General features: G+C 39.4%; 2 protein-coding genes across 2 annotated transcripts; one reads left to right on the top strand and one right to left on the bottom strand.

Annotated features, from left to right (window-relative positions):
• Positions 1-1,242: 1,242 nt before the first annotated feature.
• Positions 1,243-11,451, bottom strand: slc2a9l1 (solute carrier family 2 member 9, like 1). The gene is made up of 12 exons (XM_031277955.1): positions 11,395-11,451; positions 9,534-9,629; positions 8,776-8,936; positions 8,574-8,698; positions 8,368-8,497; positions 7,882-8,030; positions 5,642-5,829; positions 5,430-5,540; positions 3,160-3,261; positions 2,369-2,444; positions 2,143-2,270; positions 1,243-1,653 (listed from the first exon to the last, which is right to left on the bottom strand). The coding sequence occupies exons 1-12, from the start codon at positions 11,449-11,451 to the stop codon at positions 1,474-1,476; spliced, it is 1,503 nt and encodes a 500-aa protein (XP_031133815.1). The 3' UTR covers positions 1,243-1,473.
• A 4,040-nt stretch (positions 11,452-15,491) lies between these two features.
• Positions 15,492-20,081, top strand: psmd6 (proteasome 26S subunit, non-ATPase 6). Its single transcript, XM_031277943.2, has 8 exons — positions 15,492-15,795; positions 16,446-16,651; positions 17,846-17,991; positions 18,090-18,309; positions 18,550-18,658; positions 18,844-19,012; positions 19,694-19,771; positions 19,864-20,081. Exons 1-8 carry the CDS (start codon positions 15,651-15,653, stop codon positions 19,958-19,960), a joined length of 1,170 nt encoding a protein of 389 aa, XP_031133803.1. The 5' UTR covers positions 15,492-15,650; the 3' UTR covers positions 19,961-20,081.
• The last annotated feature ends 197 nt before the right edge of the window (positions 20,082-20,278 follow it).

The following is a 20,278-nucleotide window of genomic DNA, read 5'->3' as shown; positions in this document are numbered from 1 at the left end:
CCGTCCAAGTCAGATTAGTCAATTTAACAGTTAGGTAGTGCCAAACAGACACTGTCTACTTTAAAGTAAGACCTAAACTCTTGCAAGGATAAATATCACATTCTTCCTCTTACAAATGAAAAGTTGAATTCATGACCAATAAAATGTACAGTTTCCTAATTTAAAGGTGCCGTAGGTAGGATTGCGAAGATCCAGGATTTAGCCAAAAAATATGAACATCGACAACTTCTCAGTCCCTCCCCCCTTACCGCTTAAGCCCAAAACTGTCTCCTAAGCACCTCCCCCCACAAGGGAGAATGAATGTGTGTGCATGAGCAGTGATTGACACGCAGTTAGACACACCCCCTGGCCCTGATTGGTGCATCTGAACAGGGAGCTGTGGATTTTTGCAAATCGCACCACAGGCTGTAGGTGGTGTCAGAGGAGCTGGATTTTTTTTAAATGACCTGCTTCATGTAGTTCTACTCGAACATAGGGTCAGTTTCAGCAAATATGACAGAAAGTTAGTTTTATAAGGCTTACCTACTGCACCTTTAATACAGTGGTATGACCACTTCTTATGCTTAGCTTAGCTTAATTACTGTATACCTCCACTTGTGCTGCTGTTACAATACAAATGCTAAACAGTAAGCCTAGTAGTTTAGCATTATCCTATAACTGTCACGTGTAGCCGCAGTAGCCCCTGTTGACCAAAAGTTGCATCGTCTCACTTTAAGAATACGGTGTATGAATACGGTATGAGAGTAAAAGAAACCAGTTCAGTGGGATTGTGATGGTGATTTATATCACGGTCGCCAACCTGATTTCTTAGCGCTCAATCAGAAAAGAATGATGTTTTACAATGTTGTGGGGACTTTCTGGGAGAGTTTCCATTAATTTCATTCCCTGCAGTGGTCAAAGAACAGACAGTAGAGCCCCAAAGGACCAAAGGGAACAGTGAATGATTTATTACTGGAGAGCAGGAAGGAAGACAACTGCTGACCTCTTAGTGACAAACATATTGCAGCTGCAGGTGCAGTTTTATCAGGTGTGGGTGCTCTATGCAACAGCATAGTTGCAGTGATCTAGAGCTGGTTTCTCTCTTTTTTCCCTTTAAATAAGAATTACAGAAATATCAATACGATTGAGTAAAAACACTTAGCTTTAACTCAGCTTGAGGTGTGCAGAAAAGTAGAAATATTTAAAAAGATTTACTTTTTCATCAGTACTGTTACAATTGTATGATGAGCCACAGACAGTGAGTATACCCAAACTGTCAAAATGGACAATGACAGGGAATAAAACATCATGGTTCATTATTGCTTACATGTTTGTCTCTGTAATTTAGCTACAGTGTTCTTCCATTGTACCGGTTTTCCCCTGTATAATATACAGTGTTTATTTACAGATGTTTTTGCAATTGATACTTCACAAAGCATATATTGTCCTTAATGTCACACAGGGTTTGAAACAACAGTCTATATCTGGACTGCATCATAACTTGGTCTCCACTCTCTTTTCCTCTAAGAAGGATTTCCCACAGACAGTGATGGCTTTAAACTCCTCTGAGATCTCTAGCAGGGTTTTCCCTTTAGTCTCAGGCAGGAGGAAGAAGGTGTAAAGACTAGCCAGCAGGCACATACAGGCGAACAGCACAAAGCAGTATGAGGCATTCTGGAAGAGAGAACAAACACAGTGTAAAGCATCAGAATGAGCTTCATGTTTGTTTTTTTAAATATTTTTTTGGGGCATGTCAGCCTTTAATGGAAAGGACAGCCAGATATGAAAGGGGAGAGAGAGGGGGAAGACATGTAGGAAAATCTGCGTCGAGGTATACACCTCTATATATGTGCGCCTGCTCTACCAACTGAGCTAACCTGGCCACAGAATGAGCTTCATGTTTTAATGTGCTGAGATGTTTTTTGTCTTTCGGTATAATATGACATAAGTTTTCAATTCTACTACACACTAAAATATATTCTGTCACTGATCTTAATTAGAATAAATGAAAAGTGTTGTACAACAAAATGTCAAAATATATCACAACATATAATCCATATTGCCAATGAATAAATCCTGTTTACCTTTAAAAGCTAAGATATGCATTTGCTTTTACAGTGTAAGCTATTCTGTGTTGCTAATGTTCATGTTTGTTGTACTCACAATAAGGAATGGAAAGACTAGGCCCACCAGAGTGTAAAACAACCAGCGCTGGGTCCCAATGAGGACAAACGCTGCCAGTCGATTGGACTGGATGAAGATCTCACTGTAGACAGTTTGTGTGGCTCCCCCTGGGTGAACCAGAGAGCCAATACAGGTGATTCAGTTAATTATCTGTGCATGCAAACATATTTTTTAATGTGAGCCAAATTGCTGTTAAGACACAAACCAGGTCCTCCGCTAAAGAAGATGGTGGAGAGGATGATCAAACTAGCCGAAATGTATGGAACCCAGTAGCTGGAATCCTGCATGAAAACAATGTTGTATAATGTGAATATTAATACATTCTGCTACAGAAAAAGAGCAATTTAGAGCAGTATTTAATTGCTCTTTGCACACAGCAGCAATCAAAGCTAATGCACGTAGTTAATTATTTTTTCACAGCTCGCATTTCATAAAAACATTTTGTATGGAAAAGGGTCTGTTTCAATTTAGTTTGCAGTATATTTTCACTTTTACTTAGATGGAATTTAAAAATAAAAACATTTTCCACTTACCCTTTGTGGGGTTAAGGCATGTAAATAATTTTACGTACAGAACTTTTGAGGCATCTGAGATTGAAAATAATAAAATAGAGGTAAACTGGAAATTAATTTGTAGTAATTATAGAGACTATTTGTTTGGTAGAAAGTAGTTCCAGTGAAAACACAGTAAAGTCTGTAGTGTCCTGCGTCTATTATTTAGAACCAGGACATAGATGCTGGGAGACCTTTTGCTGTTTAATTTATTAAATGTATTTTTCAATGCTTTTAAATGTGAGCAACACACACACATTTCCATTCACTTCCATTTTATTGGTAGATAAATCTCAGAGTCAGACATCTCAAAACCTGCAAATCTGCATGTCTTGACACTACTTAGGGTAAGAACATGTTGTAATTTGGGTAAAATGACCCTTTAAAGTACGTTGCAAAGCTTCTAACTAATACTGTTTCAGTATTCAAAGGTTAACAGCTGTACCTTCAGGTTGAGCGTGACAGTGACCAACACCCAGCAAGCAGACATGAAACCATAACCCCCCCAGATCAACGGCCTCCTCCCTGTGTGCTCAATCAGCAGCCCCTGAGAGAGGGAAAGGTAAAACAAAATAATAGAAACATGTCAATAATTGTTATCTTGGGAAAATGCCCCTATCTGTCAAAAGATACAACAACAACATTTTTGGGTGTTTGCACAATTGTTAGTTATCCCAGCTGACCCCCCAAATCATTGATGTGCCTTAGAGCATTTGCTCTGCTGCTCCATGCTAACACTCCCCAACAGAGCTATTTTTAATTTAATTAAATTTATTTAGGATCCCCATTAGTTGTTACCGTAGTAACAACTATTCTTCCTGGGGTCGCACACAAAAGATAAAAACAATCAACGTTTACATGAATACTTTTATACATATAAATACAATAAGTAAATACAATATAATTAATAATTCCACATTATCAATACAATTTAGTTCTACTGATGCCTTCAAATTTCTTTTTTAACAAACGTTTGACACGAGTAACTAATGGATACGTTGCACCAGTGTCCATACTTAGGTAAACAGAACATTAATCCACACATTCACAAAGCTCATATTATGCTCCTTTTCAAGTTAATAATTGTATTTAGAGGTTATATTAGAATAGGTTTACATGGTTTAATTTTCAAAAAACACCATATTTTTGTTGTACTGCACATTGCTGCAGCTCCTCTTTTCACCCTGTGTGTTGAGCTCTCTGTTTTAGCTACAGAGTGAGGCATCTCACTTCTATTCCATCTTTGTTGGGAGTCGCAAATGCGCAATAGCTAGGTAAGGACTACTAGCCAGTCAGAAGCAGAGTAGGACGGGCCCTGACAAGCAAGCTGTAGTGTGATCTAAAACAAAACTTGCTTCAGCCGTTAACCCATGGCTTCGGCTCAACCGTACATGAGTCTGAGCACGAAACACAGGCAGAACCCAACAAGCTTCGCAACCTAGAATGGAGCAAGACATTTCAGAGTGGTAAGGTATTTAAATGTTAACAAATTAGTCTTTCAGACGTAACATTTTAATTCTGCACTGTTTCCTGGACATGGCGATACAACTATCTGAACTCTTCGGGCCTCCACTCTAACTAGCATGGTTTGAGGGCATGCCACACTAGCAGCTAGGCCAGCGTTATAACATGTTTTACAAGGTGACGCAAAATGACGCGCGTTTGTCACGGAAGTAAAGGCTAGACCACAATAGAGCTGTTTGGAGCAGTTCATGAACAGTGTTTTCTGTGGGAGATGGTAACTCCTTTTGGGGTGGACTTTGGGCCTTTTAACTTTGTTAATTTATTACATGCACAAAAAAGATATAATACAATAAAGGAAAGGGAAAAAGCATAATATGAGCACTTTAAGATGATTTCTTTTTGACTAATTGCTAATTTTACTCCCTTTTTAAAACTGATCTCACTTGTAATCTGTGTTAAATGCAGTGGTAATATGTTTCAAGTACAGTTTTCTTTATGGCATTAGTTTTATGTAAAGGTCGTGTGAAGCATCCCATAAAGGCATGTCTAGTGTTTCCTACAGACACAGATTTTTCTCATATACACTGGTAATATTACAAGTGTTACAGTAAATAAATACAGTATATGAATTAAAATGGCATACTACTGCATGCACATGTGCTGAGCTAAATGTTTGTCTGTTTACACTTTGCTCTTAAAGCCAAGACCAATGATTTGTAAACATCCTGTATGTCAATCATTTAAATACAGTTCAGTCAGCCATGTCACATAGAATGGATAATTTTGTGAATGATGAATATTTGCAATGATTATGTTGATGTTTGCCATTTACACTCTGACCTCGTCTCTCTCCCTGAGAAAATAATACTAAAAATAATATTATTTATATAGCACTTTTCTTGCGAAGTGCTTTCCAGATTAAAATATTTACTAAATCAAATTAAAGAATCAGGCTATGCTGCATTTGCCAAATGGTCAAGACTAATTATTTAAATTTTTTACCATACCTCAGTGTGTTTCTGGTGGGAAGAGTAAGACATACATGAACCCGGTAGTAGTGGCAGTGGCCGTTCAAACCAGTGCTAGCAGTGGCTGAACTCAACAACCAAACAGTTTCCAAACAGTTTCACACAGATTCTCAATGACAGCTCAGGAAGTAAAGTAGAAAAAAAGTAACATTTCTGTGCGAAATCAAGAGTGTGCAAAGAGAAGTGGAAAGAAAGAGCTCAGGTAACTGAGGGAGTTACTCACACAGGAGATGTAGGTGATGATTTCAGATATTCCAAGACCAAGAGTAACATAGCGAATCTTGTCTCTCGGTACACCTGCCTCCAGGAAGATGTCAAAAGAGAAGGTACTGATCTGGGAAAGAGAGAACAGTTTACTAGATTTTGAAAGGCTATAGTCTTCATTGTTTGACGCTTAAATTAGCATGAAATACGGTATTTAAGTTCCATCCTCACCGCAGTTATGCCCGACAGATGGTTGCAGCAGTAGATGATGGACATGGTGAGAAGCTGCCATCGGACAGTCCTGTCCCTCAGCAGCTGCAGAGGGCTTTTTGGCGGGGCTGCCTCAATGGCCGCCTGCTCAGCCAACATCTCGTCCATCTCCTGTTTGTAGTCACCTTGGCCCCAAAGACTCTGGAGAGCTGGGATAAGAAAGACCAGAGATGCAAACACAAACAACTGAGAAATGTGCTGATATGCTCACATTCAAGACAATACACAATACATATATTATGTGTTTGTATAGGTGTTTGTAATGCAGAAAGATATCAAATATTAATGTATTCGAGAAGAAAACAGCCAACAGCTCTATGATCTAAAATGTGTTGGTAAACCACAACCTACAGTACATTGTCACATGTGTGCCACACATGATTGAAAACTTGATATCAATGTCATTGTCTTTCAAAAACAACCAAGCTCTTACTTAATTACAGCGGGGAATATAAGTATTGAACGCGTCAACATTTTTCTCAGTAAAGATATTTCTGATGTGGCTATCGGCATGAAATTTTCACCAGATGTCAGTAACAACCCAATTAATCCACACATACAAGATATCAAAACAAATAAGTCTATAAATTAAGTTGTGTGTAATAAAGTGAAATGACACAGGGAAAAAGTATTGAACACACTTGCTGAAATGTATTTCATACTTAGTAGAAAAGCCTTTGACAGCTTCAAGACGCCTCCTGTATGTAACTAGTCGCACACATTGCTCAGCTGTGATTTTTGCCCATTCTTCCACACAAACTGTCTTCAAATCTTGAAGGTTCCGGGGGCATCTTCTATGAACTCTGATCTTCAGTTTTTTCCAGAGATTTTCAATTGTATTCAAGTCGGGTGATTGACTGGGCCATTCTAACAGCTATCAGCTTTCTCTGAAACCAATTGAGAGTTTCCTTGGCTGTGTGTTTGGGATCATTGTCTTGCTAAAATGTCCACCCTCATTTCATCTTCAGCATCCTGGTGGATGGCAGCAGATTCTTATCAAGAATATCACAGTACATTTCTCCATTCATCCTTCCTTCAATTACATGAAGTCTGCCTGTGCCAGATGCTGAAAAACAGGCCCACATCATGATGCTCCTACCTTCAAACTTCACTGTTGGTATGGTGTTATTAGGGTGATGTGCAGTGCCATTTCCCCTCCAAACATGGTGTATGCTATGACAGCCAAAGAGTTCAATTTTGGTCTCATCTGACCAGATTATATTCTCCCAGTATGTCATTGGCTTGTCCAGATGTTGTGCAGCAAACTTTAAGCGAGCTTCCACGTGCCTTTTCTTGAGCAGTGGTGTGTTGTGTGGTGTGTGTGCATAGAGGCCATGGTGGTTGAGTGCATTACTAATTGTTTTCTTTGAAACAACTGTACCTGCTTCTTCCAGGTCTTTCTGAAGATCTCCACGAGTGGTCCTTGGTTCTTCGACAACTCTTCTAAGTATTCTATGGACTCCTCTGTCAGAAATCTTGCGAGGAGCACCTGGTCGTGGCCGGTTAATGGTGAAATTATGTTCTTTCCACTTCCGGATAATGGCCCCAACGGTGCATACTGGAACTTTCAGAAGTTTAGATATTCGTCTGTAACCAATGTCATCCGTATGTTTTTCTACAATAAGCTTGCAAAGGTCTTGGGCCAGCTCTTTGCTTTTACCCATCATGAAATGCTTCTTGAGTGACACCTTGGTAATGAGAAACCTTTTTATAGGCCATCAATTAGGACTAATCCAGCTGATATTAATTTGCACTAATAGGGGGCAGGATCGCTTCCTAAATACTGACAGATTTTAGCTGGTTTATTGGCTTCCCATGCCTTTTTACACCCCTTTTTCTTCATGTGTTCAATATTTATTCCCATTACCATTCTACTTTATTACACATAACTTTTTTCATGGACATACATGTTTTGATTTTTTTTTATTGACATTTTGACTTTGTATGTGTGGATTACTTGGGTTGTTACTGACATCTGATAAAAATTTCATTCCAACAGCCCCATCGGAAATATATTTACTGGGAAAAATTTTGACGCGTTCAATACTTAATTTCCCCGCTGTAAATGTGTTTTTGTGGCCAATTAGCTCATCTTCAGATAATTCTTGGGGAATAGCAGTTGTTTTATTGTGTGTTTAATACTCAAACTGTCAAAGGTTGTTACAGTCAGGTACTGCATGAATATGGGGAAATATACCAACCTTTTTTGCAAGCCTTAGCATCACCTTTCTCTATGAATAAGTATCTGGGAGCCTCAGGGAGAAAAGGCAACACTATAACCTGAACCACTGAAAAAAATGCAGGGACACAGAGTACGATGTTCCACAGCTCTTCGCGACCAAGTATCTCACTGAAAGAACAAAAGGAAGTGTCGTGTTCCAGCTTAGTTTAAATGGTTTTTTTTGTAGACAATTGCATCTTTATTTACACTTCCTAATATTGTGTTGAAGCTCTTTTTGCACAATGGTCAAAGCGTGAAAAAGCTTCTCTAACTTCTCTGTCTCTCTTTATCTAAATCTCTTCTTTTTTTATATAAAAAATGAATAGGAGACTATGGTTTTTGCATGGATTCTCCTCATTAGGTGTCACTAATATGTTGTACATTCAGTGTCCATTGAGGTCTCTTATCCTCTAAAACAATCGAAACTACGGTTGCCCTACCATACGTATTGACAATAAGTGCATACCTCAGTCCAAAAATCTGTCCAAACAGTTTACCAAGTGACACAAAGGTTGCTGAGGTCAGAGTCACAGTCCCTCTTATCTTTCTGGGTGAAATCTCTCCCAGGTACATTAAATGGATGCTGCCTCCCAAACCTGCAGGTCACGAGAGGATGTTAATCAGGCAGGTACAAACATGATGTGTTGTGTAGAATGTGTCCTGGTGGCTTACCTGCCGAGTAGCCATACAGGATCCTTGCCACGATAATCATTTCATATGATTTGGCACCTTTACTTGTCAGCATGATCCCTGCTGCAACAATGGCAATACAGCTGTTGCAGATCATCACCTTTTTTCTGATAAAGGAACACATCACTTAAAGTATTTTTAGGCTACAGGACTGAATGCTGCATTAGGTCTGTCTTATACTCACCTTCCTAGCATGCCGGAGATCAATTTGACACTGACAGCACCAAAGAGTCCCCCGGCAGCATACATGGAAACAATAAGGGACCAGATCATCGTGATCGTCTGAGGAGGTGGAGTCTCTTCATATCTGTCGTACCAGCTGCTGTTGATGAAGCGCCGAATGTACTGCAGTGAAAGTTAGGAACGAAAAAGGACATTTCAGTCAGGACCACTTTGTCAATAAATACATGGAAAGCCTTAAGCAGGGAGAGCAGCAGTGGCAGGGTCCCCTTAGGGTACAGAACAGAGCAGCATCAATGACAACAGCCATGACATTGACAACATGACTATAAATTTAAAAGGAGGAGCTGGGGTGGAGGTGGGTTGCAAGCGCTAGCAGAGATGCAGCGAGGTAGGCTGGGAAAAGCAGTTTAAATAGAGCGCTCTATTTGGGAAATCCAATCATATGCTTTAGGAAGGAATCAGCTGAGCCATGAGCTGGTGTGCTGGCTTAGGGACTGTCAGCTATGAGCTGAGATAATAGCCAAGCTTGACTCCGTGACCTGCCAGAACTTACGCTATGCTCCATTTTGGAGCTTGAACTCAATGAGAAATTGAAAAGAAAAAAAAAGCTCCTTTCACTTTTCACATTTAAACACATACTCTCTCAGCATCCGGCAGTAACTGGAGGTGAAAATTTGGTGTGGGGGTTTGAAGAGAGAGAGAGTGAATGAAGCAACAAACAACAGGATGAAAAGAAATGCTGCAAGGGATGTATCTCACCGGTGAGGGAGAACTCAATCCAGTACTGTGATAGCCAGTTTGAAAGGTTCCTCCAATTCCCAAAATAATGATGAGGAACAGAGCATTACCACGGGTCTACAAAGTAGAGGGAATCAGTAGTGATTAGACACAGGTCTGACAGAAGTCATTTTAACCTCTTTGATTCGTATACTGTAACTGTATGGTCTTCTTTTCGTGTAACTTCAGAGAGTAGACTTATTTCAAGTTGTGCAAAAGGCAGTGGTGGAAGAAGTATTCTTGTACATACGGTACTTTACTTATAAGTAAAAGTACCAATACCACACTGTGAAAATACTCCACTACAAGTACAAATCCTGTAATCAAGCTATTATATATGATGTTTTTGGATTACTATTATTGCCATTGGCATTTTACTGCTGTGGATTTTTAAAGTTGTGCTATTTATATAGCTCAGAAAAACAGCCCTGTTTTCAGCTTTGTGACGATGCATTTTCCAGCTGATTCAAGAGGATTTTTAAATACAATTACACCTACATACAATTAATCCTCTGGTTTATCAGATACATTAAAAACATTTTTTTGTTTCTTTTCACTGGACAGAAAGGATATGAAAAATTGTAATCTGAGAAGTAAGTGCTAACTAAAGCCGCCAGACAAATGTGGTGGAATAATTTGCCTCTGAGATGTAGTGGAGTGGAAGTATAGACCATTTCTTTCTCTGCAAATTAAAAACATAAGGTATTATAAGATATTTCCTACTCCCTCCCACCATATTTCACCCCCAAACAGTGCCTTGGTCTTATATGTAGAAATGCAATCTGAAAAGCATAGAGAATGTAACTCCATGACCAATCTGATCATCAACAATTTCAAATAACAACTGCTTACATGATCTCAATTAAAAACAAACAAAAGGGATTGGATATTTAGAAACAATTGGTTTCAGTTGGTCATTTTATATAATTAGTAAATTTCATAAAGCCTAACCTATATCATTGTAGGCTACATTTAAAGTCAAAATGGCCCATTTTTCCCACACTTGCTGAAACGTAAAGGTCCCATGGAATGAAAATTTCACTTTATGAGGTTTTTTTAACATTAATATGCGTTCCCCCAGCCTGCCTATGGTCCCCCAGTGGCTAGAAATGGCGATAGGTGTAAACCGAACCCTGGGTATCCTGCTCTGCCTTTGAGAAAATGAAAGCTCAGATGGGCCGATCTGGAATCTTGCTCCTTATGAGGTCATCAGGAGGAAGGTTACCTCCCCTTTCTCTGCTTTGCCCGCCCAGAGAATTTGGCCCGCCAATGAGAGAGAGAGAGACATCATGGCTTTCAAACAAGCAAAGTGGCAGTTGGTCAAGGCCACACCCCCACCCTCCACCTTGCCCCCCCCCTCTCTCCTCCTCAATAGCATTTAAAGCTACAGACACAGAAATGGCACATCCTAAGTAAAGCTCATTGTGGGACTGGCTCTAGTGGCTGTAATTCTGCACCAAGACTGAATTTCGGGAAAGAGACTTCAGATACAGTATTAGGGGACCACTAAGGCCCCAGAATCCAAAAAGCAGCATGTCATAGGACCTTTAAACTGTCACTCTTTAAGGGGTAAGTGTTCCCATATTCAAATTGTCTTACCCCATTTCTATATTTTTGTATTGAATGACGAGTTTAAAGAATAATTCAGAAAATTGACAAAGTCAGCTAAAACTGTAAAACACAACCTGCTTTCTTCCATTTCCCCGTTAATATAAGATAACGTTTATGAAAGAGTTTAGCACAAACATATTTTCTCACTGCTTAAACTGTCCTGTGAACATTTGTTTATACGTGGCCTATATAAAATGATACACAAATTCAGTAGAATTCAGTAAAAGCCTACCAGTTGTTGTAGCAAAGTTTCCATTCTGTCCTCACTGGCAGGGACCTTGAAGTACATACAGTATGTCCAGACTACATGGACTTTGTTAGTATTTCAGGCTGGTTATCATTAACTTTTCTGACTAGAAATAAAGTAACCAGCAATCCACCACGCAACCCTGACAGTGACTTCCTCTGTGTGAGTCACTCATCTGCCCTGTGGAGTGGACAGATGTTACTGTGCAGGACAATTGATCTGATCTGCCTTTGCCTTGGTTACAGACTACTACTGTATATTGAGTTAATGCAGGGGTGCAAACCATGTAAACTCAGTCTGTCAAAAACTGAAATCAATCTTAATAGTGTTAATTCATAATCATATGACGTAAGTGAAGGATTTCATAGATTTCATCATTAGAATTTGTAGGTTTGTATGATGTAAAATGACAAAGGATCATACCAGTGCTTTGGCATATTTCAGACCCTTTATGGCAAACTGTACAACACTACTGCGGCCCATTTTCCATAGCACACAAAAGTTTTTAAATGTGTTTTTCCTGCAACCATTTAATTCTGTCTGTTCTTCTACAGGACTACCTGTTCTTCTCATTAAGGGTCACTTGGAGTGCTGAAGCCTATCCCAGCATACACTGGTCAAGAAACAGAGTTATCAGAAATGTATAATTTAGAGTTTAGTTAGACCTGGCCTGTATGTATTTGCACTGTGTAAGCATGCATAAAGGGGAAAAGGAACAAACTCAAACAGTGCTAACCATTCAGTTCAGTTCCGTTCAATTTTATTTATATAGCACGTTTAAAATCAACCATAGTTGACCAAAGTGCTTAACAAGCTAAAAAAAAAAAAAAAATGATAATATACACAAACAATACACAATACACAATACAAACTAACCAACACTAGGAAAAAACAAAGACCTCAGTGCTTTGACAGGTGTGTGGACATGTAAAAGCTCAGATAAATAAGAAGGCAACAACGCATTTAAAATCTTAAAAACAAGCAATACAATTTTAAAATCAATCCTGGGGACGGCCTCTAGCTCACCCAGTTAGAGCGTTCGCCTCATGTTTGCTGAGTCCTGCAGCGACCTGGGTTCGAATCTGACCTGCGGCCCTTTGCTGCGTGTCTTCCCCCATCTCTCTCCCCCTTTCATGTCTATCCACTGTCACTTAATAAAGGGAAAAGCCCCAAAAAATAGTTCTTTAAAATCAATCCTGAAACAGACAGGAAGCCAGTGGAGCGTGGCCAGAACTGGTGTAATGTGGTCACGCTTTTTAGTCCCGGTTAAAAGTCGAGCTGCTGCGTTCTGGACTAACTGTAACCGACGAAGGGATGACTGATCCAATCCAACATATAAAGAGTTACAGTGGTCTAACTGAGACGTAATAAATGCATGTATGACTCTTTGGAAGTCTTTGCATAGCAGGTAGGGCTTGACCTTAGCTAAAAGTCTCAGCTGGAAGAAACTGGTTTTAACAACATAACTAATCTGTTTGTCAAATTTAAAAGACTGTCAAAAATCACACCCAGATTCTTGGTAAAAGGACGAATATGGGAACTTAAAGTACCAAGAGCATCTACACAGGCACTAAAATGTTCAGCACGACCAAACACAACAATGTCAGTCTTATTGTCATTGAGACAAAGACAATTCTGATTCAACCATATTTTGAGATCTCTTAAGCAGTTAAGCAAAGACTGAAGTGTGTCCTTATCATTGTTTTTTACAGGCAAATAGATTTGTACATTGTCTGCAAAACAATGGAATGTTATGTTTTTTTAAAATGGACCCCAAGGGCAACATGTACAGAGAAAAGAGCATGGGTCCCAAAATGGAACCTTGGGGGACCCCATAAGAAAGAGGGTCAGAAGATGAAGAGCAATTACCAAGGTGGACAGCAAAACTCCTATCTGTCAAGTAAGATTCAAATCATTTGAGGGCTATGCCCGTAATGCCAACACTTTGTTTGAGTCGGGATAAAAGGATTGAGTGGTTGACAGGCAGCAGTCAAATCTAAAAGCACTAAAACAGCAGAGTTTCCTAAGTCAACCGCTAATAGAAGATCGTTAAAAACTCTTAGAAGGGCAGTTTCAGTACTATGGCAGGGTTTAAACTAGTCTGAAACTTTTCATAAATACTAAAATCATCTAAAAATTATTGAAGTTGATTAAAAACAACGCTCTCCAAGACTTTTGATAGAAAGGGAAGTTTAGAAATAGGTCTAAAATGAGAGAACTGAAGGATCCAGATTCTTCTTTTTTAAAAGTGGTTGCACAACAGCATGTTTAAAAGCAGCTGGAACACACCCTGAGCTGAGAGATGTATTAACCAAGGATAAAATACTTGACCCAACAGTGTTAAAAACCTCTTTGAGTAAGCATGCAGGGATACTGTAGTAGGCAGTCTATGTCAGAGAGAAGGTGGAATGAAATTGGCTCAAACTGCTGGAAGACAGCTGGGCATGAAGGAGGAACAGAGGGGTGAAAAACTCAGACCAGCAATTTTGTCAATGAAGTGATTCAGGAAATTTTCACACAACAATGTGGATGGCACAGCATGGTCAGTTTCACAAGGGTTGATAATAGAGTTAAACACTTTAAAAAGAACCTGAGGCCTCTGGATGTTACTAGCAACCAGGTGAGATAAAAATGTGTTTTAGCAGATTTAACTGCTCCCTGGTATTTATGTAATGTGTCATGTAAAATTTCAAACGGCACTTGGAGTTTATCCTTTTCCACTTTCTCTCAGCTTTTCTGCAGGCACATCTGAGAGAGCAGTAGTATCATTCAGCCACGGTTCTGAAAATGCTTTAATGCATTGAGTGCATACAGTGTTTCTCAGTGGAGCAACAGGTTCCAATATCTCATTACAAGTACAGGCAAAGAGGTTGGTGAGTTCCTCAACATTAAGATTACAATCTTCAACGTTGTACAACACTGAGACTTTAAAAGCAGCAGAAAACTGTGAGGCAGTTAAGGGTTAATTGCAAGCACACAGCGTGCGGGAGCAACAGTAGAAACGTCTGAGCAGGGGACAACCACAGTAAATAAGACGGGCAGATGATCTGAAATACATGATGTGTCGCATATTTCACTAATGGCCACACCTAAACCATATGACAGCACGAGGTCCCATTGATTATGATTAGCATTGCATGTTGAAACGCCAACACCAGAAAAGAAACAATATGCAAAAAAATGATACATATATATATAGGGAAATTATAAGGTAAACATATTACATAGGTATACACAATTTGTAATTGTAATTTTAAAAACTATGACTGTGTCCCAATTTCATACTAGAGATGTTGCAAAACAGTGAGACGACTCCAGAAAGATCAAAGGAAAAATATATATTCTTTAATAAGTAACAATAGGCCTGAGTAAATCTTTGGGAAGTTTATTGGCAGTGGCATTTCAAAGTTACATTTTGACTGACATCCTTCAGAGCATGTATTCTATCATGTCCTGTTAGTGTAATATGTTAAGTAGGCTATACATACATACATACATACATATATACATGCATACATATACATACATACATACATGCATACATACATGCACACATACATACATACATACATACATACATACATACATATACATACATACACACATACATACATACATGCATATACATACATAAACATACATACATACATACGTACATACATACATACATACATACATACATACATACATACATACATACATACAGTGCATACAGTACATACATACATACATACATACATACATACATACATGCATACATACATACATACATACATACATACATACATACATACATACATATACATACATACAGTGCAGACAGTACATACATACATACATACATACAGTACATACACACATACATACATACAGTACATACATACATACATACATACATACATACATACAGTACATACATACATACATTACATAACGCTACATTACGTTACATACTGTATACAATTAGTGTGCGGTATTAAATCTGGACACGGGTGTTGTTCCCGCTCATGTCCGGCAGAGGGCAGTGAATGATAACTTGCTTGTTAAATGTCAGGCTGTTCTCCGCTCTTTCCTCCTCTCGCTGACTGACGCTCCGGCGGAAACAACACAGTCCAGTGTTTTCCGTAGTCATCGTTGACTAACGCTAGCTGGTAACGGCGAGTAACAGTTAGTGAACTCTGTCTGCACAAAGAAAGCCTTCAGTTTGTGATTTTGCTTGTGATTATTTTTTTGAACTAAAAATGCCGTTAGAAAACCTGGAGGAAGAGGGTCTGCCCAAGAACCCTGATCTGAGGATAGCACAGCTCAAGTTCCTGCTCACAATGGACGGTCACCGACAGGATGCTGAAGTGAAGACTGAGCTCATGGACGCGATCAAAGCTAACAGTGAGTTAGCATATCACTGCACTATAGCCTGGTCATTATAAACAGGGTGCTGACATTAATGTACACACATACGTTTAGTATTGGGTGAACAAATGTCTCGTAATTGTTGATAATTAAAAAAAAAAAAAAGTATTCCAATTAAACAACGATCATCCCAACGAAATTAGCACGCTAGCTAACGCTATTAGCAAACGTCAGCTAACGTTAGCCAACAAGCAATCTTGACGAATGGTTTTGTTGAACTCTGCGTAACATTGCAGTACTGTACTGTGTTTCATTTATATTTTTCAAGTTCTGCATTATTTATTATTAATAACAATAATAACTTCATTTAAGATAGCTAGCACCTTTTACAGAACAAATTCACAAAGTGTTTCACAAGAGTAAAATTGTTTAAAAAAAAGACAATAAAAACGTCAAATGAGAAAATTGAAATAAAACTGTTAAATAAACAACAATGTATATGGCCTTTCATTGGAACTTAACAGGGACCGAAATAAAAGAGGCTGCGTAACGTTAATATTTTAATTAAATCTGTTGTAGAAAACTCACTTAAAAACCTCAGTGGTTAGTTTATGAGACGCACAAAGTGTTGGTTTTTCAACTGAGGGCTGTCATAGTCCACGGGGTAAACTATCTCTCTGCTTCAGATATGGCCCCGTATTATGAGGGTCTGTGTAAGGATCTGAAGTGGCAGCTGGACGGTGACCTGCTGAGTAAAATGAAGAAGGCCAACGAGGAGGAGCTGAAGCGCCTGGATGATGTCCTGGAGGATGCAGAGAAGAGCCTGGGAGAGAGCGAGATACGAGACGCCATGATGGCCAAAGCTGAATACCTCATCAGAATTGGAGACAAGGTAACTCCTTAATAAAGTTGACCTTAACCTCATCAGTCAGCACATGGAACTTTTATCAGTATGTTTTTTCTTTTTTTGGCATGTCCTCTTATATTATATTAGCACTTGTGCTTTTTGACATTTGATTGTGATTTTGATATTTCATTTCATTCCCTGCACTGTTTTTCGTACGTGTACTGCTGCTGTGACATGCGATTTTCCCCTCAGGGTTTAAATGTATACATACATATTGATAGGAGTAATACACAGTGCTCATTCTATATGGTGTCATTTCTTTATATCTGTTGTATCGGAAATCCTCAGCACCATACCACCATAATAGTTCTTACTTCGGTAATGGGGATCCTAAATAAATAAATACTAAGAATAATTATGAATGGTCATTCGCTGTGCATGCAGTGTGTGTGTGTGTGTGTGTGTGTGTGTGTGTGTGTGTGTGTGTGCATGCCAGGCCCGTAACCAAGAAGTCATAAAGTCCGACTAAAGTATGTTATTTATCTGAGGTCTATGCTGTTTTCCTTTTTCTTTCAAAATGATTTAGCTTCCTTTCATTTTCTTCTCATCAGTAAGAGTTTGACTGTCATTACAGTTTGTAGTAGATTACAACCTTTTTCCATTGTGTCTATTGCAGACAGGTACATTGTAGTGATAGTGCTGAAAAGATGCATCATTCAGCACAGGACAGAATTCGCAACACTAAACATTACCGGTACCCAATGGAGGTCGATTTCATACACTCTCCAGAGTGCATACTTGTTTAATGTTGGTATTTGTGTCAGTTAATATCACAAACAATCATGCTAAGTATATGTATATTTTTCAAGGGACATAATCACTCACTGAGGTTTTTTCTATACAACACTGCTTTGTATCAGAGCCAAAATCCTAATTACTACCAAAGCACTCTTCAGTATGTTTGCCTGTCGTTGACGTTTGGTCAGTTTCTCATTACCTATGCAAGTTGCCTGACCCAACATTACTAGAGCAAAGTGGTTGGCAGTTTCCCTCTGAAATATTAGAGCCGTAACTACAGGTATTCGGAGTCTTTATTTTATTTAAAAAAAAAAAAAAAAAATCTTTCGCGTGTTAGAGGCCCCTTACATGACATGCTCACAGTTAGTTGTTTTATGTACACACATTTGAATAGTAGCAGATTCATTGGCAATGTCTGCCTTTTGTCTTGTGCGTCCACAGGAGGGCGCCCTAACAGCCTTCAGGAAGACCTATGACAAGACAGTGGCTCTGGGTCACAGACTAGATATCGTCTTCTACCTGCTGAGGATCGGACTCTTCTACATGGATAGCGACCTCATCACACGCAACTCCGAGAAAGCCAAGAGGTAACGGCTCCGATATATCTTTGTTCTCAAACATCTCCAACAAACGTCTCTGTATCCTTTCCAGTACTCATCTCTCGATGCGCCTCTTGTCTCCGCAGCCTCATTGAGGAGGGGGGAGACTGGGACAGGAGGAATCGTCTGAAGGTCTACCAGGGCCTGTACTGTGTGGCCATCAGGGACTTCAAGCAAGCCGCCGAACTCTTCCTCGACACAGTCTCCACCTTTACCTCTTACGAGCTCATGGACTACAAGACCTTCGTCACCTACACGGTCTACGTGTGCATGATTGCCCTCAAAAGGCCTGACCTCCGTGAAAAGGTAGGAGACTGCGAGTGTGTACTCACAAAGGGACTATTGAGGAAGTTAGTGTGCGTCTTTGTGTTTGTGAATTTTCTTAGTGCAAGTAGTGAAAAAGGTGGTGAATTTGACAAATTGCTTCATACAGTATGTATGCTGGCTTTGTGAAACACCTTCCAGCAGGTTACAGTGCTAGCACTACACATTCTCCGACGCGTATAAGTTGACAGTATGATTGCAATGAAATGTGTTCCTCTTCAGGTAATAAAGGGAGCTGAGATCTTGGAGGTGCTGCACAGTCTCCCTCCAATTCGCCAGTATCTTTTCTCCCTCTACGAGTGCCGTTACTCGGTCTTCTTCCAGTCGCTGGGTGAGGAAGCCTTTTCTTTTACTGGCCTGGAAAACAAACACTTTGTCGGGTCACTACAAACCTCGTAAAGCTCTTTCCAGTTTGTTGTTAAATATAAGTATAAGTTAGGATTTTTCGTCACTGGCATTATACATTGTATTTCTACTGCTCCGCACCTCGTGAAACTTGTGTTCTTTGCGCTACAGCCACGGTGGAGCAGGAGATGAAGAAGGACTGGCTTTTTGCGCCACACTACCGCTACTATGTGAGGGAGATGAGGATCCAGGCCTACAGCCAGCTGCTAGAGTCCTACCGCTCCCTCACCCTGGGCTACATGGCTGAGGCCTTTGGTGTCAGCACAGAGTTCATCGACCAGTAAGTGCCTGTACACTATATCCATACGCCACATCCTCTGGAGACATTCTAAAAATAAAAATAAAAAAATAAAAAAGCTTCTTATACACCGGTTGAGTCTCAATGGCACTGCAGATATCCTAGCTGTAGTTGACGATTTTAGAGCAGGATGGTGTTGGAGCGCATGTACATACTGCCAGATAAGCACAAGAGACACATTTTCAGATGGATCAGCATTTCCAAGCATTAGGGTGCAAACTTGGATTTGGAGTTGTTTGGAGTTATTGGCCAAATTCTATGGAGGGACTTGAGTCAAAACAACACAGATGCTCAATAAATGGGAACCAATGACCTGTTCCCAGTAGGCTTTATTTGTGCATTGATTCCCCATGCATTAGTGTTTTTATAAAGGCTTCCTGGGAACACTTAAGGAATATTTCATTTGGGACATTTCCAGTCGTAATGCTAAGCTAACTGACTGTACCGTAGCTCCATATATACCGTACAGACATGAGTAGTATCGATCTTCTCATCTAAGTCTTGGCAAAAACGTGAATAAGTGCATTTCCCAAAATATTGAACTATTCCTTTTTAATTGTAGGTTTTTCATACCATGGGTTCAGCTTTATATTTTAAGGAAGCATCATGTATCACTGATTTTTGATCTGGCTAACTGAACTAAATCTTCTCTCCTTTTCTCAGGGAACTGTCCCGATTCATAGCTGCTGGACGTCTCCACTGTAAAATTGATAAAGTGAATGAGATTGTGGAAACCAACAGGTAATGTTACTATTCTTCAAACCTCAGTACATCCAGAAACAACTCGGTAACCAAAGGCAGAACTCTAAATCTCGTCCTGTTCTTCTCTCCAGACCCGATAGCAAAAACTGGCAGTACCAAGAAACCATCAAGAAGGGCGACTTGCTGCTGAACAGAGTCCAGAAGTTGTCGAGAGTTATCAACATGTAACCATGGTGGCCATATTTTTATGCAAGGACGACTTGCATTAGTCTTGATATACCGGAACCAGTAGTTTGTCTGACAAAGTGACTCTTATATTGTGTATATAATAAAATTTGTTTAACTGTTGGCATTTCTCTAGGCTGTTTTCTTTATTTAAGGAAAGAGGCAGAGACATCATTTCATATAAATAGCAGTATAAATTATTTTATTTACAGAAACTTGTTACAAAACAAATATACTATACAATCTTTTTTCTTTAAATATTAATTCTAACCTATGTTTTGTTCATGAATTACATAGCAGCCAAATACATAAGTCCAGCTG

This window comes from Sander lucioperca, chromosome 6, assembly GCF_008315115.2.
Source record: "Sander lucioperca isolate FBNREF2018 chromosome 6, SLUC_FBN_1.2, whole genome shotgun sequence".
Taxonomy (NCBI): Eukaryota; Metazoa; Chordata; class Actinopteri; order Perciformes; family Percidae; genus Sander; species Sander lucioperca.
The sequence above is the reverse complement of the archived record's forward strand: the minus strand, read 5'-3'. Positions and strand labels throughout refer to the sequence as shown.

Bases quoted from the DNA above. Each gene is read 5' to 3' on its own strand.
- slc2a9l1 (XM_031277955.1), bottom strand. From the start codon at position 11,451: ATGTACTTCAAGGTCCCTGCCAGTGAGGACAGAATGGAAACTTTGCTA. The intron at 8,498-8,573 runs GTAAGCCACCAG...CGTGACCTGCAG, and splicing joins CCTGTATGGCTACTCGGCAG to GTTTGGGAGGCAGCATCCAT. The intron at 8,031-8,367 runs GTATGCACTTAT...TTGTTCTTTCAG, and splicing joins GGACAGATTTTTGGACTGAG to TGAGATACTTGGTCGCGAAG.
- psmd6 (XM_031277943.2), top strand. From the start codon at position 15,651: ATGCCGTTAGAAAACCTGGAGGAAGAGGGTCTGCCCAAGAACCCTGAT. The intron at 17,992-18,089 runs GTAACGGCTCCG...TTGTCTCCGCAG, and splicing joins AACTCCGAGAAAGCCAAGAG to CCTCATTGAGGAGGGGGGAG. The intron at 19,013-19,693 runs GTAAGTGCCTGT...TCCTTTTCTCAG, and splicing joins AGCACAGAGTTCATCGACCA to GGAACTGTCCCGATTCATAG.